The 26,464-nt window shown below is 33.6% G+C and overlaps 1 protein-coding gene, 1 long non-coding RNA gene and 2 pseudogenes across 2 annotated transcripts; 3 read left to right on the top strand and 1 right to left on the bottom strand.

The window, feature by feature from the left end:
• Window positions 1-5,661: 5,661 nt before the first annotated feature.
• Window positions 5,662-6,640, bottom strand: LOC108320263 (rust resistance kinase Lr10). The gene is made up of 2 exons (XM_052880260.1): window positions 6,375-6,640; window positions 5,662-6,200 (listed from the first exon to the last, which is right to left on the bottom strand). The coding sequence occupies exons 1-2, from the start codon at window positions 6,577-6,579 to the stop codon at window positions 5,929-5,931; spliced, it is 477 nt and encodes a 158-aa protein (XP_052736220.1). The 5' UTR covers window positions 6,580-6,640; the 3' UTR covers window positions 5,662-5,928.
• Window positions 6,641-17,889: 11,249 nt separating this feature from the next.
• On the top strand, window positions 17,890-20,889 carry LOC128193374 (pentatricopeptide repeat-containing protein At3g02330, mitochondrial-like; annotated as a pseudogene).
• Window positions 20,890-21,963: 1,074 nt separating this feature from the next.
• Window positions 21,964-23,041, top strand: LOC128197740 (uncharacterized). Its single transcript, XR_008250454.1, has 4 exons — window positions 21,964-22,271; window positions 22,470-22,573; window positions 22,672-22,766; window positions 22,847-23,041. It is a non-coding gene; the product is annotated as an uncharacterized LOC128197740 (long non-coding RNA).
• A 19-nt stretch (window positions 23,042-23,060) lies between these two features.
• LOC128197807 (amino acid transporter AVT6B-like) lies at window positions 23,061-25,699 on the top strand (annotated as a pseudogene).
• The last annotated feature ends 765 nt before the right edge of the window (window positions 25,700-26,464 follow it).

Below are 26,464 nucleotides of genomic sequence, written 5' to 3'. Positions count from 1 at the left end.
GTTGAAGAGGAAGAAGCACACGGCCTTGGTGTTAGAGAAAGAAAACCCATGCGGTTTTGAAGAAAGCACCACGTTAAAGGAGAAGAAAGTTCACGGTTATGAGCTGGAGGCATGGCTGGAACGTTTTGATTTAATGAGAAGAATGGGTTGTTTTCCTTTATGGTGAGCACGGTTTTTGAGAGGCTTGGAGTGCAGATTTTCTTTAACTATCTCTTCCACTTCACACAAGCTTTTGGTTTTAGATCTTCAATTGGAAAAGAAGCTCACGGCTGGAGCACCAGTCCAGCATCCTCCACCATTCCAGCAACTTGGTTGCAGTCCAGCAGAGGGAGTAGCTACCGAAAAGAGAAGAGTTATGATGTTCTTAGTCCAGCAGCTCAAGGTGCAGCAAAAAGAGCCTTCACACGGAGGTCCAGAAGGGAAGCAACTTTTCTTTTGCCAAGAGGGCTGGACGTGAATGGAGAAGGAGAAGATTTGATCCTCAGCTTGGAGTGGGAGTCCACGGGAAGAAAAGAAGAAGCCTAAGCAACGGACACAAGAATAGAGGGCCCACCCTATTTCTTTGGCATGGTTAGGAGGGGAAGGAAGTCAGCAAGCTAGGGGAACAAAAACAAAAGGTGAAGGAATTTAGGCTGCCAGACAAGAAACTGGAATACGGTTGAAAGAAGGAGTGGCCACAGGAGAAGACAAAATCTTTGGCAGACTACGTTCAGAATTTTAACTATAAAATGGCAGGCAGCATTCAGAGAAAAACTCAGTAGATTTTAGGGAGTAGAAGTAGGTAGCACTTTTACGTGGCTTTCATTTTTCCTCCTCCCCTTTGGGAGGTTTTGGATTTGTTTTCCAGTTTCAATCAAATGTTAATTCCAGTGTGATTTTTCAGTTTACTTTGCGTTTACAATTTAGTCTGCACGTTTAAAGCTTTGATCAAATTACTCTTACTGCAAGTTTCTGTTCAAATCAATTTCCTTTAAGTTTCATTGCACATTTCAATTTCTGTCAAAAGTTTATTTGTTTTGAAATTTTATGTTTTCTGAGTTTACCGTTTTCTAAATTTTACCGTTTCTGCAATTTATTTACCGTTCACTGTTTAATCTTGTTTTCACAGTCTGTTAAATTTACTGCTTTCATTATTTAATTTTTCCGCAACCAAAAACACTACAAACCCCCCCAATGTGTGTTTAAATCTGAGACTGAACCATAAAAATTGGTCCTTGAGAGACGACCTAGGAGTCACTTCTTAATACTATACTGCATTATTTTCGTGCAATCAAGTTTTGCGAGAGGCGTGACCCTCTCGTCACCCCTCCCAATTACTTTATCCCAATGGAAAGACATTAGTATGGATTTTATCCTTGGTCTACCCAAAACTTAAAGGGAATGTGTGTAACACCCAAATATTTTAAAGGGTATTACTGATACTAGAGACTAAATTAATTTGATATCTCCTATAAACAATCAAACTTTATTTCAATTCCTCCAAAGTACAATACCAAACTTACAAACTTTAAACAATATAGTCTTCACCACTTAACATAAATTTGAAATTTCAACTTATAAGTCTTACACAACATAATTTTCCCAATACAAATTTATTTTTTTTACAAAAATCCCTGAAAGTTTTTTCCCGCATCTCTCTCATCTCTAAGCTTTTTCAACCGCATCTGCAACATTATCTATTCACATATAACATGAGTATGATCATAGCACAAACAAATAAGGGTAAGTCAACCATATCATAAAATCATTAAACTTGTAATAAAAAATATTTCAATCATATATTTCTGCAATTGATAAAATATCATTATCCCGATGTCATTAATTCATCATTATCATCTTTCTCATTTTCATAAACCTTACAAGTGTACCATGCTTACTCACGAAGCCTTATGGTCAGACCGCTCTCTGCCCGCTTCCTTAAGCCTCACCTGTATACTATGTCTTACTTTCTGAAGCCTTATGGTCAGACATCTCTCTGCCTGCTTCTATAAAACTTATGAACCATATATTTATGTCAAAGTCTTATGGTTAGACCACTTTCTGCCTGCTTTCATAAACCTCGGGTGTTACTTTGCTCATATCAAGCTCTCATGGTATAACTCGAACATACTATTCCAGTAGTAAACATCATTTCATAAGTAATGATTTCTCATATCCACTCCAACATTTCATAAAATCAACAATTCATACCCTCTTATCCACCTAACTCAATCATGTTCATTCTTTAATCATAAATTCACAATAACTCGTTTTGGTGTCAATAAATTATCATACTTCATATTATAAACTCATTTTGCCCATAACGAGTATAACTCAACATATTTTCACCAATCAAAGATCATAGATTAGCCAAAATAAATCAACATATCTTAGGAACTACATATTAAAGTCTGGGCTCAATGTAACGATAAATGAAATATATATGAAGTTTTTACCATGATAACATTATGCATCTACAATCAACTTGTTTTATTTTATTTTCATCCTAGTAGAGATCTTTCTTTACCCCAATTGGTCACCGGAGAGGACCCAGATGTCTGAACGCATCAAACTCACCTTCAACGCCAGCACATATGACTAGTCACAACTGACTGGACCAGGCCAGGGCTGCTCTATGATAAGGGATGTGCCAACTCAAGTTTTTAAGGTTCCTCTATCCTATCAACAAAGAAAGGCCATCAATAATTAACAATTGATTTATTTAAATTATCTACCCTGTTCTCTTATGCTCTAAATCTGAAATGCCAAATTTTTAATATTTTCACTTCCTCTCACAACAATCTCAAACAATATATGTACATCTATTTAATACCCATATACAAGCTATTACAGAACCTTTACTCCAGACCTTCCAACAGGATCAATTTCAGCCAACAAACTCATTCAAAACAGATTAAATTCATCACATCACAACATGTACAATTTCACAGTTTCAGTTATAACACCCAATATAATAAAAGCCATAAAATAGTTTCACAAGAGCACATCAGTTCAACATTCATATGCATATATTTTTATAAAATAAATTCATACAAATATAATTAGCTCCCATTACCATCAAAATAATATTAATATAAAAATTCAGGGGAAACAAGAAGTTGAATCTGGCAGAGCCGGTTAGACAACTTCTCATCCTTCTAGAAAGATGCAATAAAAAAATAGATAAAATAATAAAATTTCTGGTGAAACAAGAAGTTGAATCTGGCAGAGCCGGTTAGACAACTTCTCATCCTTCCAAAAATACAATATAAATAAGAAATAAAAGGTGTGGGGAAACAAGAAGTTGAATCTGGCAGAGCCGGTTAGACAACTTCTCGTCCTTCCAAAAATACAATATAAAGATATAAGAAACAACCAAAGCTTTGGGGAAACAAGAAGTTGAATCTGGCAGAGCCGGTTAGACAACTTCTCGTCCTTCCAAAAATACAAAAGAAACAAATAAATGTTCTCATTCAAAATTCAAGACCATACAGAAACAAAATATTACATATTCAAGATTTAGGATTAGAGAAAAGCAAAGTATAAGAGTGGCTTCCCTTACCTCTATTCCAGACTTAATTTCCTCCTCTGAAACCGTTCTCCGAAAACTTCCAGAATTTCCCTTCTACAGCTAGAAGTTCCTCCAACTCTCTTCTCTCACAAATTTTTCTAGAATTTTGGTGTAAGTTTCAGTCTTCCCTCCCTTGCTCTTTATAGCCAAAAAAATTTTACTATTCATTTTTACTATTCATTTTTACTATTCATTTTTTTACTATTTATTTTACTATTCATTTACTATTACAAAAATATTATTTTAATCACCAATTGCTAAATTCTTATCTCTGATGATTCAATTCTACGTGGAGTGTTTATTCTTTCACAATTTTTTTTATTTTTTTTTCATTATTTTTTTTTACTATTCACTTTTTACTATTCACAATTTACTATTCACTTTTTATTTTTTTATTTTTTTTTAAATATAGTATCTGAATTACAAATATTTTGAAGGATCTTACAATCTCCCCATAGACATATAGTATCTTATAAAATATACTATTTTATGATTTAGTTTTTAAAAACTGAACTTATAACAGTTTTGGTTCAGGTAAATGTGAGAACTGTATCTACTCTTTTCTCTTCTCTAGTTCCCGTTCAATTGTTCCGTCTTACTAAGAAAACGTTATTTAATAATAAAATATTAATAAAAGAAATCGTTCAAATAAAAAATTAAAATAATGAATTTTTTAAGACAAAATTTTTTTATCACAAATTTTTATATTTTTTCATCAATAAACATATATTACTTTTTAAATAATATTATTTTAAGTAATAAAAGTAAAATATATTTTTTTAAAATTTAATTATATTAAATGATTAAGTAATATAAATAAAAAAAGACTATATAAAAAAAATAATACTTTAAATATATTATATTCTTTAACATATTATTAAATATGTAAAAAAATATGTTAAAAAAAATTTTAATGATATTAAATTGTGTATAAGCGGATACACTAAAATAACTATTTATTTTAAAAATCAACTTACTTTAAAATAAATATCAATATTATTATTTTTAAATGATAGTATTTTACATACTAAAACTAAAATATATTTTTTAACGTTAAATTTTATTAAATGAATATATAATGAAATATCATAAAAAAAATAGTAATGTAGCAAAAATAATTAATATTATAGAAATATCAAATGACAAAAAAATTAACAAACGTTTAGTAATTTTTCTAGTATCATCTTTTATTATATTATAATAATTAATAAATTTTAGTTTAATTTTTACATAATAAAATATAAATAATAAATAATTGATTAATAAAACAATTTTACGAAGGAACAAAATAAATATAAATAAAAAATTATTTTAAAATAAAATAAGTAGATAAAAAGATAAAATAAATTATATACACATATAAAACAAACAAATATAAATAAAAAATTAAAAAAATAAATATAAAAGTAAAATAATATTCATGACAAAATAAATATAAATAAATAAATAAAATAAATAAAATAAAATAAAATAAATAAATAAATAATAAATAATTTCCATACACATATAATAATAAAAGAAATATAAATAAAATAGAAAATAATAATATCAAATAATGAAAAAGTTAATTTGTAAGACACTTATGAATAAAATAAAATAAATATTAAAATAAATTTCAATTAAAAAGAACATGTATTGTTATACTATTCAGTTTAAAAATTAGTACAATTCAATTTAAAATTAGTATAATTCAGTTTAAAATTAGTGTAGTTAGTAGTTCAGTTTAGTTTATATTGTAGTTTAGGACAATTTAGTATAGTTCAGTTCAGTCCAGTTTGATAAAACAAAAAACAGTTCAGTTCAGTTTGTCTGAACTGTTTTACAGCTCAGTTCAGTTTATACAAACTAGTTTTTAGTTCAATACAGATTTTAGTAGTATAGTACAATCTAGTTCAGTTATATTTGCCCACCCCTAATTCTATCAATGTCAAGGTGTGTGCATATTAAGTTCCAGGGATTGACTCCCCAAACAACAATTCAGTGAGAGTCATGCTGATTAAGACATGTGACAATAACAAAAGTTTGTTCCAAGAAATATCATAAGTTTCCTCCACGAAACACATAAAGACTTGTTATAAGTATTTAGTTTTAGGTACTCAAAGTGAATTGATGTCAAAGTGAATAATGAGATGATTGCAACCTTGATGAAGATACTCAATCCCTTTAGCTATACCAAGAGCAATGTGTTGAAGCTTCTCCCAGCCAAGGAAATGGTCCTTGTCTTCTGGAGGAAAAATGAAGCTTTGTAAGGAACCGTTTGGAAAGAAATTGTAGACAAGAGCACGATGGAGTCCTTCTGCACAGAAGCCAAGCAAACGCACCACGTTGATGTGATGGATTTTGCCCATAATTCCCACTTCATTGATGAACTCATTCCCTTATTCTCCCTCTGTATTGTTGAGGATCTTCACAGCCACGGGTATCTCACTGGAAAGTTTACCTCTGAACACAGCCCCATGAGCTCCTTCTCCTAACATTTCCTTAAAGCCATTGGTGATTCTTTTAAGGTCAGCGTAGGTGAATCTTGCAGGCTTTTCTGCCCTGTAGTCATCTAAAAACTTGTCCACTCTTGCTTGATCTTCTTGTTTTTCCCTAAAATAGACAATGCTCTTAAAGACAGCAGTGACCACCAGCCCCAAAAAGATCGAACCTACAATAGCGGTTGGAGACTTCATTTAGAAAAGAAAAGAGAAAGCTTTATGTATTTATTTTAGTCTTTGTTTCAAATCTTTGTAAGGCCATTCACTTTGTTGGCATTCAAATTTCTAGGAAATAGGAACAAATCAATATTAAAAAGCGAAAGTGTAAGAGTCTCTGATATGACCTGTAGTAGCAAAAATAAGAGATTTAGGAACGTGAATTCTTTTTCGTGTGCATTCAAAACATTCGATGTCTCCTTCTGTGTCGTTGTTGGTCTTCCATTTACATCTCTTGCCTTTAGCTTCGCACTCGGAACAATTTGGTTTGAACCATTTCAAATGCAAGGGAGACCTGTAGGTGGAACCGATTGGCGAAAGGATGTCGAACATCTTGGTACAGGATGTTAGATCTAATTCGAGGACACTGTCTAAAGAATCAAAAATGAAAATTGGACAGGAGACCAAATCTTGGTAATATGATAAATCCCTGTTGCGGAAGAGTCGATCCCCAGCTGAAGTACAGTTGAAGAAGCTCAAGTTGTGTAGTTCAAATTGGTAACTCTGAACAAATTTGATGATTTGCATGAACTTGTTGAAAAAGCAGTGTTCCGGATCAGTTAAGGAAATTTCCTGATCTTCGTAGTCTATGTAATTGACTTGGAGTTTGCCCGTAGGAAGCAGAAGCATGATCTCGTTTTCTTCAGTACAAGAAAGACAAAGACGGGGATAACTGCATGGCTCCTTCGTCTCATTCACGAGTTGGAAGGGAAATCTGATAAGGGGTTGGTACGGCCCACAAGACAAGTTTTCTCCATCGCACTCGTTATGAGCGCTGCCACTTCTGATAAGAATAAGTATTAGCGATAACTTCATCAATAGAGAATGACGTTGGAGGAGCAACACACTTGCCATCATGTTTAATTCTTCCCTGTTACTTTTAACAAACCAAGCCGAGTGCCTCTTCATAATCAGTTGCAGAAACCACATAGAACTATCATATTACCTTCGTCTCATTCCTTCGTCTAATTTTGATTCTACATAACTATCATATTACCTATTATACATTTTTCATGGTTAAATATTGTTATAATCTCTTAATTTAAATTTGATTTTTTATGTTTGTTGTCTAAATTAAAATTTTTTCCCCTCCATTTTGAAATTTCTTTTCTCTCTGGCAAATCTTTAATTGATGACTCATATTGTGCTTACTGAGGATTTATAAAATATGAATTTTAATAATTTTTAATCAAAATTTTAAATTCGTATAATATTTACTTTAATAGTAAAAATTTTATTACTAGTAGTAATAAATTTATTTGTGAATGGAAAATATAATAAGTTTATAAAATGTGGAAAGTTAAATAAGAAATTTTGGTAGCTTAACTGGTAGAAAATTTTGGTAATGGGTTCAAATTCTTTTCTACCTTTTTGTTTAAAAATAATTTTAAAAAAATTTAAAAAAAACGAAAAAGTAAAATAAAATTTAAAATATTGATAATGGAGAAAGCATTCAGATTTGAAGACATTATTGAGGAATCTATTATATAAGTGGTGATTAAGATATTAATATAATAAAATAATATTAAAATCATAAATAATATTAAAAAATTGATGAATAGTAAAAAATTTGGACTATAAATAGCCATGAGAGGGAAGGCTATTTTGCACAAAGAGATGAAGAATCAAGTGAGAAACCTTGAGAAATAGAGAAGAAAGAGTTAGGAAGAAATTTTTAGTTGCAAGAAGAGTAGAGACTCTGGAGGGTTTTTCGGGAAAACAAATTCGGAGCAAGAGAAGTCTAGAATAGAGGTAGGGGAGCTAACCTTTCTAAGCTTTTATATTATGATTTAGTATTGTTTTATTATTATTCATGTCTTGAAATTCTGTGTGAATACTGTTAATGCTTACTATATCTATCTATTTTGAATTTCGGTGTTAATATTATATGCTATTGTTTTGAATTTGTAAATAAGAAATTTGTTAAAAACTAGTTGAGGAACACTTTGGCTAAGGAAATACTTGGTACTTAAGTTGTCCATTGTGACAGACCTCTCTTTTCTGGAAGTCTACTCGATATGTTTTTAACTTAAATCTTGTTGTACAGATTGAATACTGTTAAATTATTATGCAATATATCTCGTTGGAATGAAAATGTCTGATGGATTCATGTTATTGTGGTAGATATGGAATTATGAATTATAATTGTGATGGTAGGATAGAGGAATCTTAAAAACCGGAGTTGGTACATCCCTGATCAAAGAGCAGCCCTGGTCCAATCTAGTAAGTTGTGACTAGTCATATGTACTGGCGTTTATGGTGAGTTTGATTCGTCAAACATTTTATTCTTCTCTGATGACCATTTATGGTGATATTTCAGTATTGTTAATTTATTTTATGATATATTCAGTTTGTATGATTTCTGTGATGATTGTAAATTATTATATTGGATTTGAATTTATGCATCTGAACATGATATGAGTATTATGGGGATATTTCGTAATGGTATAATATGAGTTGAGGAATGTGAGCATGGTATGAGTCTCGCGGAGAGATTTTGTAATGTCATGGTATGTGTGTATATGTTGATGTTGAGGGTCACGAAGTTGGAGGTTATCCTTATACTCTAATAGTCATCCAGTCTCAAGTTGAGAAGGACGAATTATGTGGTGAGAGGGGCAGGAAGTCCTGGTCTATGTGCCGGTTTTTGACATAGTGTTGAGGACTAACCTTGTGGATGGCAGGAGGTCCTGGTCTATGTGCCGATTTTGGACATAGTGTTGAGGACTAAGAAGGCATCACAAGTGTGTAACCTCCCGTTGACCGCTCATCAACATATCATCGGGATAAGTGCTATTGGGTATTGTGGAAAAGGTGTCCCTTGAGTATTGTGGAACGAGTATCTATTGAGTATTGTGAAACGAGTGTCTATTGAGTATTGTGGAATGTGTGTCTATTAAGTATTGTGGGATGAGTGTCGATTAGTAATTATGGTATTATAGGATGAGTATCTATGATGCGATTGTTGTATGATGGTATGAGTGTGTCTCACATAATTATTATATGAGGTTTGTTGAGTGCATCAAAGTAAATATGCATGTTTTATAAATGATTGGTTGCATGTTAGCTCACCCTACTTGTTTGTGTTTGTGTTTGGGTATGTGCGATGATCGTATAATTCGTTATACGGGAGCAGATGAAGGAATGTCGTCTGACTCACTGTCAATGAAGAGAAAGATAGAAGAATAAAGTAGAAGAACTCAAGTTATAATTTTGTAATTGAATTCTGAGTTTAAAACATGTATAGACATATATCAACTATGAATTTTTAAGTGTGAGATTACGGGATGTTACTGTAAATGTAATGTTACAATATATAAATTATGAATTATCAAGTGTGAGAATTTGGGATGTTACATTAATGGTATCAAAGCAGTTCATCCTTAGGATGACCTCGGTGTTGTGGGTATGTCGTGTCTTCTCTGTGAAGAATTGAGTTTAAATGGTATAATTTACCATTTCCTCCAAGTCCAGATAGTAGAGTATTGTGTCTAACTAGAGGTTTTGAGAACAGAAAACGTCTTAATAGGAGTGATGAGGGTGCACACTCATTACTTTTACGAGAGATGATTTTCCTTTCTTAATTCTGAAGGTTTGGGGAAAGATAGAGTTGTGGTTCCAGTGGGGTTGTATTTAGAAATCTTTGTCTTTTTCTTGCCTTTGTGGTAGTGTATTGTGCTCTATAGTGGTAAAGGGATGTAGATTCAAGGACAATTTGACCTGTATACCTTCAATAGAATTGGTTAAAGCCTTTGAGACAAATTCTTGCCTCGAAGATAAGGAGATATAAGACCAGAGTTTAGGTTTCAAAGGATGGGTGAAGATGTTGGTGTTTAGAAGTAATGTTTTAAGAAGTTTTTAAGAACAAAATCAGGAGATCGGATATCTTACGTTTCACAAGAAGAGTTGAGTTCAAAGGCTAGAATAAGAGGAGCTTTGGGTAAGCATTGGTGTAGCAAAGTTTAAGGTATCAACTTGGTTCTGTATATCAGTGGTATCAGAGGTGGATTTATCCTACGAACTCATTATGAATCATACTGACAATGATTCTCTGTGTGAACAGAGAAACTATCAGAGCGGTTCGTCCTTATGACGACCTAAGAGTTGTGGATTTATCCTACGAACTCATTATGAATCATAATAACAATAATTCTCTGTGTGAACAGAGAAATAACACGCACCCAACCCAACTGTGAAACCTTTAATATGCCTAGCTTGGCAAGGGCTTTGGGGAGTGAGCGCATCTAGTTTCTAGTACGTGTATCGAATGAGAAAATTGAAATTAATTACTTTGGCATTACGATGCGTATATGTTTGACTGTTATGAATTATAAATTAATTAGGTAAATGAAGTCAATCTTTTGCTATTGATTTCCACATGATGGTATGAGTGTGTCTCACATAATTATTATATGAGGTTTGTTGAGTGCATCAAAGTAAATATGCATGTTTTATAAATGATTGGTTGCATGTTAGCTCACCCTACTTGTTTGTGTTTGTGGTTGTGTATGTACGATGATCGTATAATTCGTTATATGGAAGCAGATGAAAGAATGTCGTCTGACTCACTGCCAATGAAGAGAAAGATAGAAGAATAAAATAGAAGAACTCAAGTTATAATTTTGTAATTGAAATCTGAGTTTAAAACATGTATAGACATATAGCGGTCGGAGACTTCATTAAGAAAATAAAAAAATAAAGATTTATTTCTTTGTTTTAGTCTTTTTTTTTTTTTCAAATCTTTGTAAGGCCATTCACTTGTTGGCATTCAAATTTCTAGGAAATAGGAACAAAACAATATTAAAAAGCGAAAGTGTAAGAGTCTCTGATATGACCTGTAGTAGCAAAAATAAGAGATTTAGAAACGTGAATTCTTTTTCGTGTGCATTCAAAGCATTCGATGTCTCCTTCTGTGTCGTTGTTGGTCTTCCATTTACATCTCTTGCCTTTAGCTTCGCACTCAGAACAATTTGGTTTGAACCATTTCAAATACAAGGGATACCCGTCGGTGAAACCGATTGGCGAAGGGATGTCGAACATCTTGGTACAGGATGTTAGATCTAATTTGAGGACACTGTCTAAAGAATCAGAAATGAAAATCGGACAGGAGACCAAATCTTGGGAATATGAGTCTGCCCTGTAGCGGAGGTATCGATGCCCAGCTGAAGTACAGTTGAAGAAGCTCAAGTTGTGTGGTTCATAATATAGTGATTCAAATTGGTAACTCTGAACAAAATTGATGATTTGCATAAACTTGTTGGAAAAGCAGTTTTCCGGTTCAGTTAAGAAAATTCCTTTTCTTTGGTAATTTATGTCAATGACTTGGAGTTTAATCGTAGGAAGCAGCAGCATGGTCTCATTTTTTTCAGTACAAGAAAGACAAAGACGAGGATAACTACATGGCTCCTTCATCTCCTTCACTAGTTGGAAGGGAAATCTGATAAGGGGTTGGTTTGGCCCACAAGACAAGTTTTCTCCATCGCACTGGTTATGAGTGCTGCCACTTCCGATAAGAATAAGCATTAGTGATAGCTTCATCAATACAGAATCACGTTGGAGGAGCAACACACTTGCTATCATGTTTTCTTCGCCGTTATTTTTAACAAACCAAGCTGAGTGCCTCTTTTAGTTTTTGCTAACACTTCTAACTAGTATCATAGTCAGTTGCAGAAACCACAGAGAGAAGATAAAAAAGACTTATGATTTCTCACGACTCAAAGTCTGCGGTTTTAAACAATTTTTTTTAAAGGAAAAATGAAGTCCCTTAATTAGGTGCGTGTCATAAATATAATAGCATATATTTAACTTATGAGTTAGTACAATTTGACTCTAACAAAAGAACTTATATGATAGCTTTTTGCAAAATGGGCCTTACTTCTCTTCTCCACAAGTAGCCTCAAACCCTCTTAAATTTGCCTTTAAATATCAACATTCAAAACTAATTTTGATTCTACATAACTATCATATTACCTACTATACATCATGGTTAAATATTGTTATAATCTCTTAATTTAAACTTGATTTTTTATGTTTGTTGTCTAAATTAAAATTGTTTTCCCCTCCATTTTAAATTTTCTTTTTTCTCATAACTGCACTGTAATAAAGCACCTATATGAAATAAAATAAACCCATCACGTTGTTGGATCCTAATGACGAAGTGATGTGGAACATCTTGGTAAAGGATGTTAGATACGATTTTATGATAACAATTTTAATTTATATTTTTTACTTTAAAAACCAGTTGCAGAAACCATATACAAAAGATAAAAAAAGACTTATGATTTCTCATGAGTCAAAGTCTGCGTTTTCAAATAACATCTTTTATAGGAAAAATGAAGTCCATTAATCGCTAGTACAAAATCAGGATTCAGAAGCTACCCCTGTAAATGTTGGCAAAACCATTCAGGTATTTCAATTTCTTCTTTCTCTTTTTCTTGGCTTACTCCACAGATCCAATCAAATAGACTAAAAATCAAACTGATTGATAATAAGCTACCTCATGATGTTCTTGCTGTCTGGTTAGGATAAATGTGCTCGTGTTGTTGACCCAAAAAAGTAAAGTGAGTAGGGACACTATTGTCGATAACAGGGTGAGGAAAAAGAAGAGGAAATAGTGAACTTGGTATATGAAATTGTATTTTTTTTATTCATTTTTATTTCTTCATTAACCAAGTTATACATATGTCTGAAATATATACTAAATATTAAAATGATGGAAGCTTTGATTTCAAATATATCTCACATAGTGTTAACGATTTAAACGCGATCAATAAGAAAGATTAAATTAAACAAAATTTATAAAGAAAAAATCACATTAAACGTCAAGAAAACTTATAGACCACCTTAAATAAAAATGACGAATATAAAAACTAAAATATGTATTAAGTCTAATTATAACATACTTAAATACCTTAATAACTTTTTTTTTAAAAATAGTAATTTTAACTTACTTAAATACATGTATGCTAAAATAGAATAAATAAATTTGTTAAAATTAATATTTATTTTTATCACATTATCCCTTCTTACTTTTTTCATATATGTCTTTGGTAAAATCAATAAATTAATTAATAATTTATCTTGTTGGGTTAAAAAAAAATTAGCTTATAAATTAGTTTGATGATATAAAAATATTTAATAAAATACATAAAAAAAACTTTATTTTATGAATCTCCAACTTATAATCTATAAGTTAATTCAACTAGCTTGTGTTTTATAACTTATTTAATTTTATTCATATCATATATTATATTTTAATTTTTTTTATTCTTATACTCTTTTGTTTATCATTACTATTTTCAATTTAAGAGAAATAAAAATCCCTCTCCTCCCTCTTGTATCACATTATGAGCATCTATTCATGGTTGATTAAATATCTCTATTAAGATATTAAATATTTATTTTAATTATTACATTAATTTTATTATTTATTAGCGTTACCCTTTTTATTTGTTATGTAGTTCAAATTAAAAGAAAATTATTCAAAAATAACCAATGATTTATTACGTAAAACATAAAAATTATACATAATAAAAATTATAAAAAAGAAACTTGATCTGAAAGTAAATAAATATAAATTTGATTGATTAATTCGCTTGAATAAAATTAATTGTCCAATTAAAAAATATATTTAATTTTTAAAAATAGGTAAAAGTACTAAACTTTTTCTCAAAAAAATTATTTTTTAAAATTTAAAATTATATTTACATAAAACATATTTAGAGAGAGAATTTAAAATTTAAAATTATAATTACATAAAATATATTTAGAGAGAGATGAGTATTTCTTCTCCCTATGGATATACACACTCTGAGCATCTCTTCATGGTTGACCAATTCCATATTTTAAATATTGAATATTTATTTAGCTATTACAATATTTTTATTATTTAACTTAAACTTTGTGAAACTGGCCTTTAAATATGAGCCTGTAGAATTGTTGGAACAGAAGAGATATTAGGCATGAGGATGTGGAGAGAAAGAGCATTGATAGTTTTGGTGTTTCTACTCCACCAAATTGATGGAGGAGATGGTTGCTCCCCCTCTTCCTGTGGCAAAATCACCAACATATCTTATCCATTCCGAGTGAAAGGAGACCCAAAAGTGTGCGGTCGGTATGAGTTATCTTGTGAAAACAATGTTTGCCTCGTTCTTTGTCGAACGTGAGGGCTTTCAACGAGTATATAACATGCATGAACCTTTCTAAAGTGAAAACAATTTATAGCCCAAAGAGAGAGGGCAAAGAGTAAAAATCCTTTTAGAGGTGTTGACAAGTTGATCAATTTTCAATCACAAAGAGGCAATAGTTCCAACCTGTGCTAATTATCTTGTGAAAACAATGTTTGCCTCGTTCTTTGTCGAACGTGAGGGCTTTCACCTCATTGATGATCCATAAATGTTCAGAATTAAATGATATCACTAGTGCAGCGAGGGGCTTTTACCGCGGTTATTTTTCACTATACGTCGCGGTTTACGAACCGCGGCATATTCAGCCGCGATAGTAAGTCAGAGACTTTATGCTGCGGTTCAGAACCGCGGTATATAAGTTGCAGAATATGCCGCGGTTGTTCAAAGAACCGCGGCCTAAATCCATTTAAAAAAAAAAAAATTTTGTCCACTATATGCCGCGGTTGGGGTTACAACCGCGGCATATTCCCCTGCAGTTTTTTAAAATTGCAGGTCTGTTTTTGTGATATCCACTACCACAAAAACAGACCTGCATATAGTAATGTCTTGAATCTCTGCAAAAGACAATTCATATTAATTAGTGTATATGAATTCAACATTTGGGAAAAAATCAAAATTTGTTAAAGTTATCAAAATTTGTTAAAGTTACCACTAATGAAGAAATCATGTTAAGAATGTAAAAGGGCATAAATACCTGGAACAGGGGCGGCGAAAAAGCTTGGTGCAACAAAGGGGAATGGCAGCGGAGAGGAATGACAGGCGTTTCAAACGATTTTGATCGGCTAAAACTGTTTTTTATCGTCAAAAATGGGAAATGACCGAACAATTTTGAGTTTAAACGGTGAAGAAACAAGGAACTGAGATGGCTGGTCGACAGGAGAAGAAAACTCGAAGTCCAGAGTGTCTGCGCGAACAAGACGATATTGTTCCAAAGTTTTATTTTTTAACTCTGACTGGGGAATCTACCGCGGTTCACTACTTAACCGCGGTAGAAGATGACATTTTTAAAATTATTTTGAAACTATATGCCGCGGTTCGGAGGCAACCGCGGTAGAAGATGACATTTTTGAAATTATTTTAAACTATATGCCGCGGTTCGGCGGCAACCGCGGTAGAAGATGGCATTTTTAAAATTATTTTGAAACTATATGCCGCGGTTCGGCGGCAACCGCGGTAGAAGATGGCATTTTTAAAATAATTTTTAAACTATATACCGCGGTTGCCCTCCGAACCGCGGTATATTCCTCTAAATATTTCAAATTCGTTTTAAATTTATTTCAACACAACTGTCTCCCCAACTCCCTTTCACAGAATTTGAAAAGTTACAATGGGTATATGCCGCGGTTCTCTGGGGAACCGCGGCATATACCCCCTGTAACTTCTGAAATTCTCTGACTGGCAGAGAAGTTGAGACATTACAGGGGTATATGCCGCGGTTCCCCATAGAACCGCGGCATATACCCCCTGTAACTTTTCAAATTCTCTGACCCAGTCAGCACCTGCAATAAAGTGGCAGGGTATATGCCGCGGTTGTGCAGAGAACCGCGGCATATACTCTGTTATTTAATTTTTTATTCATACGTGGCGTCAAAGGCAATGGTTGACTGGGGTATATGCCGCGGTTCCCAGTAGAACCGCGGCATATATGTTCGTTTTATTTACAAAACTGCCACCGCGCACCATTATGCTGCGGTTTTCGTTGAACCGTGGCATAATGTGCGCTGTAAAAACCCGATTTTTTACTAGTGTATTCCTCTAGTTGGAGAGCTACAATCATTGGAAAAATATTCCTCACGCCTTATGTTCATATTAAGATAAAAAGATGAAAAACCTTTGAGGATGTCTTTGATTGTATTCACATCGTTAAGTATTATTTGATGTTGTTTACTATTTAGTTGTATACCATTTTACAAAAAAAACAGGTTGCTTTAGGGACCACGATATTATCTAATAACTTATTGAAATAGTGTGCGAGGGTAAGCTTATGCAACTATCATGTGTGCTGATCCTAATACCATGTTAAAAAGTGGATTTTAAGTCTAATTCAACCCATAAAATTGGTTTGTGAAAGATTGTGAGTTGAGGTTTATATCCACTTATATACTTTCAACGAGTATATAACATGCATGAACTTTTTTAAAGTGAAAACAATTTATAGCCCAAAGAGATAGGGCAAAGAGTAAAGATCCTTTTAGAGGTGTTGACAAGTTGATCAATTTTCAATCACAAAGAGGCAATAGTTCCAACCTGTGCTAATTTCTGTTTAGTAAGGAAATGATAATAACACCTTAAAGTTTTTCAATTGCTTTTAATAAAGTGATTGCGTTATCAGCATCAATGAAATAAAAAAAAGACCATAGTGATTGTATCTTCTTCTTTCTCTTCCAAGCTGTTGTTACCAATGGCATGAAATCCATTTCCTTTCTGAGAAAATATGATAATTGACATAGTGAAAGCGTTCGTGTAGTTTCTTGAGTTTGGTTACATCATTTTCCATAAAACGAAAACAATTTTACTCGTTGAGGGAAAAAGAGAGATGAGTTTGGACTTAACCACCCAACTGAGTGGAAAAAATGATAATGCACGTGTATAGTGGAAATTAATGAATAAGAATGGCCTTCCTTTGCATCTTCCACTAAACAAAATCTTAAAATAAATTGATAACAGAAACCAAATTTCCAGTTTAGAAAACCGCTTTCTCCCTGCACTTCCCGTGTGAATTTGATTAAGTGGACTGATCGGTCAACAATATCATTAGACAGATTTAGACTCCTCTTTCTTTTGTTGTCTCTTCATTGTTCCTCACTCTCACTCTCCTTCTCTTTTTCTCCATTCAAGTATTTCTCTTTCTTTTCCCTAACCTCTGTGAATGAGCATAAAAGTGTCTTGTACTATATTGTATATACATTGACAGACTTATCACTATGTCTTTCACAAACCTGTTTCATTGTTGGTAATTGTACACTGCTTCGTACTTGTACCATTCACTGCTTTCCTCACTTTGTCAATGCTAAACCAATTGAACTACAATATTATGTTTCTTAAGTAAAAATTAACCAAGTCTATGTTAAGAAATAAATTTTATGTCTAATATAACTTTACAAAATTAGTTTATAAAATTATAGTATAATTATCCGATCAAACAATTTTGGTAACTTAGAACTCTAAAAGAACCGGTTGCCTATTTGAGTGGTCATATTAAACAATGATTAATGATGAGAACACTTATATTAAATTAAGCAAGATCATTATCAGTTGGACCATAATTATCTCAGTACTAATTTCAAGTCCATCCAAAAATCTATAAATACAAATTTAAAGTATTGTAGTAAGTTATTTATATTTATTACGCATTTATTGCTGATACTATTCGGATTTTATTGATTTTGACATCAAAATGTTCTCTACATATAACTCCCAAACTTGATCGAAGTGTGGTGAGCATGAAGTGAAGGAATGATCTTGACCTGTGCTTAAAGTTTGAAGAGCGTATCAAGAAGATAAGTTGACCTCGACCCCATAAACAAAAATATAAAATAAAGTTTACACTCGTCTAAACCCTGCCAACATATGCATTTTGTACTCTTTCCTCAACCCAAATGAACCCCGTCAAGAAATTAACATTTTCCCATATTTTCAAGAAATGTTCCAATCTTAAAGTTCTAAATCCTGGCAAGCAAGCCCATGCCCAGATGATTGTAATTGGTTTTGTGCCCAACATCTATGTTGCCAACTGCTTAATTCAATTCTATTGTAAAGGTTCCAATGTGGGATATGCATTCAATGTGTTTGACAGAATGCCTGAAAGGGACGTAATCTCTTGGAATACTATGATATTTGGATATTCTGGAGTAGGGAACATGGGGTTTGCACAGTCTTTGTTTGACACAATGCCTGAAAGAGATGTGGTTTCGTGGAATTCTTTGCTCTCTTGTTATTTACATAATGGTGCTAATCGAAAGTCAATTGAAATATTTGTCAAGATGAGATCACTGAAAATCACACATGATTATGCTTCATTTGTTGTTGTTTTAAAAGCTTGTTTAGGTATTGAAGACTATGGTTTAGGGCTTCAGGTGCACTGCCTTGCAATTTAGATGGGTTTTGTGAAAGATGTGGTGACAGGTAGTGCTCTAGTAGATATGTACTCAAAATTTAAGAAATTGGATGATGCTTTTAAGGTTTTCCGTGAAATGCCAGTAAGAAATTTGGTATGTTGGAATGCTGTAATTGCGGACCATGTTCAGAACGAGCGGTTTATTGAGGGACTAAAACTGTTTAAGGATTTGCTGAAAGTAGGTATGGGGGTGAGTCAATCAACCTATGCTAGTGTATTCAGATCATGTGCGGGATTATCTGCATTGAAATTGGGTACACAGATGCATGGTCACGCTCTAAAGACTGATTTTGGATATGACTGTATAGTTGGAACTGCCACATTGGACATGTACGCAAAATGTGGCAGAATGTCTGATGCTTGGAAGGTATTTAACATGTTGCCTAATCCTTTTCGGACATCTTATAATGCCATTATTGTTGGATATGCTCGGAAATAACAAAGTTTTAAGGCTTTAGAGATTTTTCAATTTTTACAGAGGACTTACGTAGGATTTGACGACATTAGTTTGTCTGGTGCTTTGACTGCTTGTTCAGTGATCAAAGGCCATTTGGAGGGAATCCAGCTACATGGATTAGCAGTCAAATGTGGTTTAGAGATTAATATTTGTGTTGCGAATACAATTTTAGACATGTATGGCAAGTGTGGAGCTCTGATGGAAGCTTGTTTAATATTTGACGACATGGAGAGAATGGATGTTGTGTCTTGGAATGCAATCATTGCGGCTCATGAGCAAAATAAAGAAATAGAGAAAACACTTTCACTCTTTGTTTCAATGCAGCGATCAGCAATGGAACCTGATGATTTTACTTACGGTAGTGTTGTAAAGGCATGTGTTGGTCAGCAAGCTTTAAACAATGGTATGGAGATGCATGGAAGAATTATTAAGTCTGGTATGGGGTTAGACTGTTTTGTTGGCAGTGCTCTTGTTGATATGTATAGCAAGTGTGGAATGCTAACGGAGGCTGGACAACTGTTTCTTGGAATTCGATCATCTCAGGATTCTCATCACAAAAGCAAAGTGAAAATGCTCAGATATATTTTTCTCAGATGCTGGAAAAGGGTGTATTACCTGACAACTTTACATATGCTACAGTTCTTGATATCTGTGCTAATATGGCCACCGTAGAACTTGGAAAACAGATTCATGCTCAAATTTTAAAGTTACAGTTGCATTCAGATGTGTATATTGCCAGCACACTTGTAGATATGTATTCAAAGTGTGGAAATATGCGGGATTCCAAGCTAATGTTTGAGAAAGCACCAAAGCGGGATTTTGTCACTTGGAGTGCCATGATCTGTGCATATGCATACCATGGTCTTGGAGAAGAAGCCATTAAATTATTCAAGGAGATGCAGCTTTTGAATGTGAAACCAAATCATACCATTTTTATTTCAGTCCTCAGAGCTTGTGCACATATGGGTTATGTGGACAGAGGGTTACACTAATTTTAGGAAATGCTAAGTCACTATGGTTTAGATCCCCATATGGAGCACTATTCGTGTATGGTAGATCTATTAGAGAGGTCAGGCCAAGTAAATGAAGCTTTAAAACTTATTGAAAGCATGCCTTTTGAGGCTGATGATGTAATATGGAGAACTTTGCTCAATAATTGCAAGATGCAAGGGAATATAGAAGTTGCAGAAAAAGCAGCAAATTATTTATTGCAGTTAGACCCTTAAGATTCTTCAGCGTATGTTCTTTTATCTAATGTATATGCTAACGCAGGGATGTGGAGTGAAGTTGCAAAAATAAGAAGTGTAATGAAGAACTGCAAGTTAAAGAAAGAGCCGGGCTGTAGCTGGATTGAAATAAGAGATGAGGTACACACATTTCTTGTTAGAGACAAAGCACATCCAAGATATGAAGTGATATATGAGCAAATTCATTTGCTTGTGGACGAGATGAAGTGAGTTGGTTATGTTCCAGATATTGATTTCTTACTTGATGAGGAGGTGGAAGAACAAGATCCTTATGAGGGGCCCAAAGCTACCATTTATAGTATGAGAAAATGATGTAGGAAACATTTCAAATGATGCTTACAGTGGCTTACGGGGCCCTCTTAAAGAGCATAAAGAGTTTGGTGGGTTTATCCGGCAATCTGACCACCTCAAACATATATTCGTCATTCATTCATAGTTCTGAGCTTGTGATACTCTATATCTAAAGAAATAACATGTAATTAGAGTCCTCAGATGTTCTTCACTTGATTAATAAACCATATACACATTCTCATACCATTGGATCATTATGAACAGATTCATGCAACCATCGAATGAGTACGAGACTGGTGGGATAACACGGTACTCTCTTAAGTGGAGGAAACTTTTTGTACTGATACTCTGGCTATATAAATTTGTATAATCAAAGTGAAACTTTGCTCGGGTGGGTAAAACTTTTGCCATTTACGTCGAGAATTATTGACATGCAGCAAGTCTAAAACTAGAGCGTGGATCATAAGCGCATAAACAAAAAACAAATTAAAAGATCGTACTTTTAACTATAAGTACCTATCCAGATGAAGCACTAGAGTTGCTGATAGCAAATTACAATTTATCGTCGCCAGACCACAAATTAGAACCACTTGTTTTACTTTTAATATTTTTTACGCGTTGAGACAGTGAAGTGATTACCTTTTCTAACAATAATTCAAATACTGATGAGTCACATTATAAATACTAATATCTTCTTCTGCTAGACTCAACTTAATCAACAACTCTTAACATATCCCACTAGCCGAAAAGGATAAGATCGCACTAGAAGTTGTTTAAGAAAAATGGTCCATCATATGCTTATTACCAAGTATAATCTCAAAACTAGTTATAAGAGACCGGATCATATCTACCACAATCATTTTCTCCCTTAGTACAAAACTCGATTCCTGCACAACAACTTGCATTAAAACCTACAGTGTCAATGGCCTTGTAAGCTGTAACCTATACTGACCTTTGCGAGATATTTATTGTTAGGGTTCCATAACTCCACACCTCATTATATTGTAATAAATCATTGGTTTGTTTTGATATGTGAAAATCCGGCGAGTCAGTGAGTAGATGTTACAGTGTTTTTTCTCTTTCAAGTAAGCTAGTTACTGCTCTTCAAGCAAGTCAACGGTTTTCAGCTTAAACATACAGCCTTCCTTTTTATTTGCTTCGAAATATTAGCATCAAATCCAGCTTGCATAAAACATGTAAATATCTAAAGGAAAATGATATTTGAATAACCTCTTTTGACAATATTTAGACACTGGACGCGTGTCTAAATGTGACTGATACACGTGGAAATTTTTTTTTAAATGAAAGAATGACATAGTAATGATAGAATTGGGGGCAGATTCAAAATGTAGAGTTATTTCGAAAATTTGAGATTGAAATGTTTTCAGAGAGAGAAGCTGAAGAACATTTCATGGAGCACCTTCGAACCAGCCACCACAACTCTCGTCGGATACCCGTCGCCCCTAGACGTTGTTGTTTTCCCTCCATCCAGTGCCGCCAGTGTCCGTCATCTTTCACCCAGCCAGACAGTTCAGTTTGCGGGTCGCTGCAGCTCCGGAGTTGGCAGACGAACCGAAGATGGCATCATCTTCCCTCCGGCCCAGCCAACCAAGGGCGCGTTTTGAGTATCGATTCCTCCCACCCGCTTCCTTCCCTGTGCCGGACCCTTGCGGTTGCCGCCGGAGCATCGCCGAAGTGTCGCTGGAGTGTCCCCGGACCCTTTCAAGGTATGGTTTAGTGTGGGTTGAAGTTGTGTAGAAGATTTAGTGGTTGATGTCGTTTTTGGGTGGAAAGTATGAAGTTTTTTTCTAATTTTTTTGACCATTTACTGGTTTAGATCTTTTGACACAATTATTATGCCATTTATATACAATTCCATGTCCAAAGAACCATTTTTTGTAAAACTCATGGTGTGAAAACTGCAGTGGTAGCAAAGACAAATAAGTGAGGACTTCACGCAAATGTTTTGCAACACCAGGTCAACTATGTTGCAGGTACAACACTTGCACACTCCAAGCCAACCAAACTTGTAAGTTTTTAATGCTTATTTCTGCAAATAAAAAATTTTATTGTTTCATTTATATGTTAAATAACATTATTTGTATTTTGGACTTTGTTTGATGTAAGTATGATTGTGGAGTTATTGTTTTGAGATTTATGGAGTTGTGGGATGTCGCTGAGGAATACGAAAGCAACACAATGCCCGCCTACAGAAATGTAAGGTATAAAAATTTTCATTTTTGGGAGCTTTGATAGAAGATGTTGCATTTTATTGATATATTGTGCATTTATCTCTTTGTAGGAGGAACTGCAACAGGTTAGGGAGAAATATGTTTGTGATTGGATCTTGGATGTGGACAATGTGCGGAGGGATGAAGTGTTGCAAGATTTAGGCCTTATGTAGATATTGTTGAATAGGGATTTTTGCAATGTGATTGATGTTTTGTTTACAACCTTTTGAATATGTATTGATGAAGTCTGAATGTACATATTTTTTGCTAGAAATGTTCAAAGAAATGTATTTGTTACATTTATTGATAATCAAATTTGAAGATGAGAATGATCATTGTGTACGATGTATGCACTACAGTCCCCACGAAATTTGGATGTCATTATTTAGGAAATCTTGTATGTATAGGGTTCTATGCAGAAGTAGAATAAATGATGAACTATGCATTAAGTATGAACAAAAGGATTGTGAAAAGGAAACAATATTTGTAACACTCGTGGTGCAAAAACAGCTTTGGTAACAAAGACAAAATAAGTGGGCACTTCAGGTAAAGGTTTTGCACAACGAGATCAACTATGACAATGACATTCATTTTGAAGTTTCAATTTCTTCCTTAGCAATATTTAAACATAAAAGTGTTGTTAAGACCATTATTATGACATTTATATATAATTCCAAGTCCAAGAAAATAATATTTGTAAAACTCATGTTCAGAAACAATTTTGGTAACAAAGGCAAAATAACTGGGGACTTCAGGCAAAGGTTTTGCACAACGAGGTCAACTATGAAACTGATATTCATTTTCAAGTTTTAATTTCTTCCTTAACAATATTTGAACATAAAAGTGATGTTGAGACCTTTATTATGACATTTGTATACAATTCCATGTCCAAGGAAACAATATTTGTAAAACTCATGGTGCAAAAACAACTTTGGTAGCAGAGGCAAAATAAGTGGGGACTTCAGGCAAAGGTTTTGCACAACGAGGTCAACTATGAAACTGATATTCATTTTCAAGTTTCAATTTCTTCCTTAACAATATTTGAACATAAAAGTGATGTTGAGACCTTTATTATAACATTTGTATACAACTCTATGTCCAAGGAAACAATATTTGTAAAACTTATGGTGCAAAAACAACTTTGGTAGCAAAGACAAAATAAGTGGGGATTTCAAACAAAGATTTTGCACAACCAAATCAACTATGAAAATAACATTCATTTTAAAGTTTCAATTTCTTCCTTAACATTTGAATATAAAAGTGATGTTGACACCTTTATTCTGCCAGTTATATACAATTTCATTAAACTATTCACTGTAGTTCCTGTGTTTGTGACTGCCTATATCTGCCACTATAATGGTATGCTAGTTTCCAAACCTTTGTGCTAAGTTTAATTTTTCCCTCGCTGTACTTGTTTAGTTCCTTTTGATGTTTTTATATGCTAGTTTTTTATTTGTTTGAAAGTCAGATGGCTGCATTAGTTCTGATATTTGTGCACCTTTTCTTTTGCAGTTCACAGCATAGACAATGAGCTTGAGGACTCATCACAGATGCGAGCGGTTGTGCAAACTGCCCTCGTTCTATGCTCTTCTGTGTATGTAATGATAAGTTTCTTTGGTTTCCTCCTATTTGGAGAAGGAACTCTTGATGATGTGTTGGCCAATTTCGATACCAATCTTGGAATCCCTTTTGGTTCTGTGCTCAACGATGATGTTCGATTAAGCTACGCAGCACACCTGATGCTTGTATTCCCAGTTGTTTTCTATCCATTGCGGCTCAATATAGATGGTCTCCTCTTTCCTTCACAAAACCTCTGGTTCTTGATAACATCAGATTTGCATCTCTGACTATTTCCCTTATTGGTGTCATCTTTCTGGGAGCAAATTTCATACCCAGCATTTGGGATGCTTTCCAATTTACCGGAGCAACTGTCGCAGTCTGTATAGGATTCATTTTTCCAGCTGCCATCACTCTTAAGTAAGTTGGTTACTTTTTAATACTTCCAGGATTTTGATTATTGTTGAATCCCTGACACAGAAACTCAAAATGCACTTAAGCCTTGTTTTTATGAGAAGGTAAAGTGACTTATACTTCTCTCATAAGTTAAAATCAACTTTTGGAGAAGTGATATGAGAGGACTTCAAAAAAGGATAAATGTGTAAGTTGATTTTAACTAATGGGAAAAACTCAATTCATTTTACCTTCCTATTTTCTTGTCTGAAAAATACTTACAGAGAAGTTTATTCAAACAAGGCCTTAGTTGTGGAATGTACAGTACCATACAAGGAAATTATGTGGATTTGTTAAAACATGACAAAATAATTGGGAAAAAATGATGGGAATTTGGGAGGATTATGTATTTATGCTTTTGGTGATGCCTATTTAATGTATTTCCAACCATCATTTTAACCGTGCAGGGACCGCTACAACATTGCAACTAGATCAGACAAGATTTTATGTATTGTTATGATAGTTTTGGCTGTCTTCTCTAACGTGGTGGCTATATATAGTGATGCCTATGCCTTGATCAAGCAGAACCAAACTTCACGCGAATGATGGCCATCATTCTGGATGAGAGGAACTGAATTGACAGGGTTATTTGTCAATTAGAAAATCTGGGTTTTCTGAGAGGATCCGATGGGTTGATTTGAATAAACAGAGAAGCTACCCCGTGTACAAAAGTGCTTCAGAAGTGTTGCAGTCTGCAACATGCGTCCAACCTCCTCTGTAATTTGCCATTTGTTGTAGCAGTTGAAAGTTTTTTCGAACAATACTCTCTATCCCTTTCCCTGATTTGTTCTTCCTCAAATGTAATAATAGAAAACCTTCTTTGGCCTTTGTATGTATTATATTGGGTGAAAAGGAATGAATTAGTTAAAGAAATGGTATACATTTCAAGAATTGGACGAGAGAAAACTACAGCTTCCATTTATATTCCTGTCCCTCTTGTCTTTTTCTGTTGTTCAAGAAATTGAGTTGTAGATTTGAGAATTACTTAGTATACTCATTGTCCCTGAAATCAAATTTTTCAAATTAAATAGTGGTAACTTACTTGATGGTGACTATCTCTGGGAAATGTTGCTAGGAACTCATTTGCTCAACATTTGTATTTTTATTTGAATATGTTTATAAATATTTCAAATTCTGTTTGCAAAAAGCCAGAAGAGAATACCAGAGGGGAAGAACATTTCAAGATTCCTGAGTATATTTTTGTATTACATGGTAATAATGTTATCAAAGAACTAATTGGATTGTTATGCCTTAATTAAAGGTTAAGGTTGTACTTGACAATTGTAGAGGTTGTACGAAAAATGGATAGACTGGGGGAAATTCGTACATAAAAAGTTATATTTGTGCTAACTTTTAACCAAAAAGGATTCCAGCAAGGAATTTATCTATGTGCTTCTCATTCAATTAAGTATAAACCACTGATATGACTTAATTTGACAATGCTAAAAATTTTCCTGCTGTTTCTGTAAAAGGTAGAAGACATTAAAATATTGAGCAAGGAAAATAGAATTTCCTTAAGTGATTCATTTAGTCTCAGTGACACGGTTTCTCCGATTGCATTTATAGAAAGAGCAGAATACTTGTAAGGACATCAAGAGTAAGAGAAAGATGGCAGCAAGGAATATTAGAAATTGCCATGAAGCAAATACATAATGCTTCATGAATTTCAAAACTTTGAT

This window comes from Vigna angularis, chromosome 7 (genome assembly GCF_016808095.1).
Source record: "Vigna angularis cultivar LongXiaoDou No.4 chromosome 7, ASM1680809v1, whole genome shotgun sequence".
Taxonomy (NCBI): Eukaryota; Viridiplantae; Streptophyta; class Magnoliopsida; order Fabales; family Fabaceae; genus Vigna; species Vigna angularis.
Note: the sequence above shows the minus strand (reverse complement) of the source record. Positions and strands in the feature narration are given on the sequence as shown.

What these genes read in the sequence shown, in the direction of transcription:
- LOC108320263 (XM_052880260.1), bottom strand. Translation starts at nt 6,579, where the DNA reads ATGTTCGACATCCTTTCGCCAATCGGTTCCACCTACAGGTCTCCCTTG. An exon ending in TCTTATTTTTGCTACTACAG is followed by an intron (nt 6,201 to 6,374) that starts GTCATATCAGAG and finishes CCGCTATTGTAG; the next exon opens with GTTCGATCTTTTTGGGGCTG.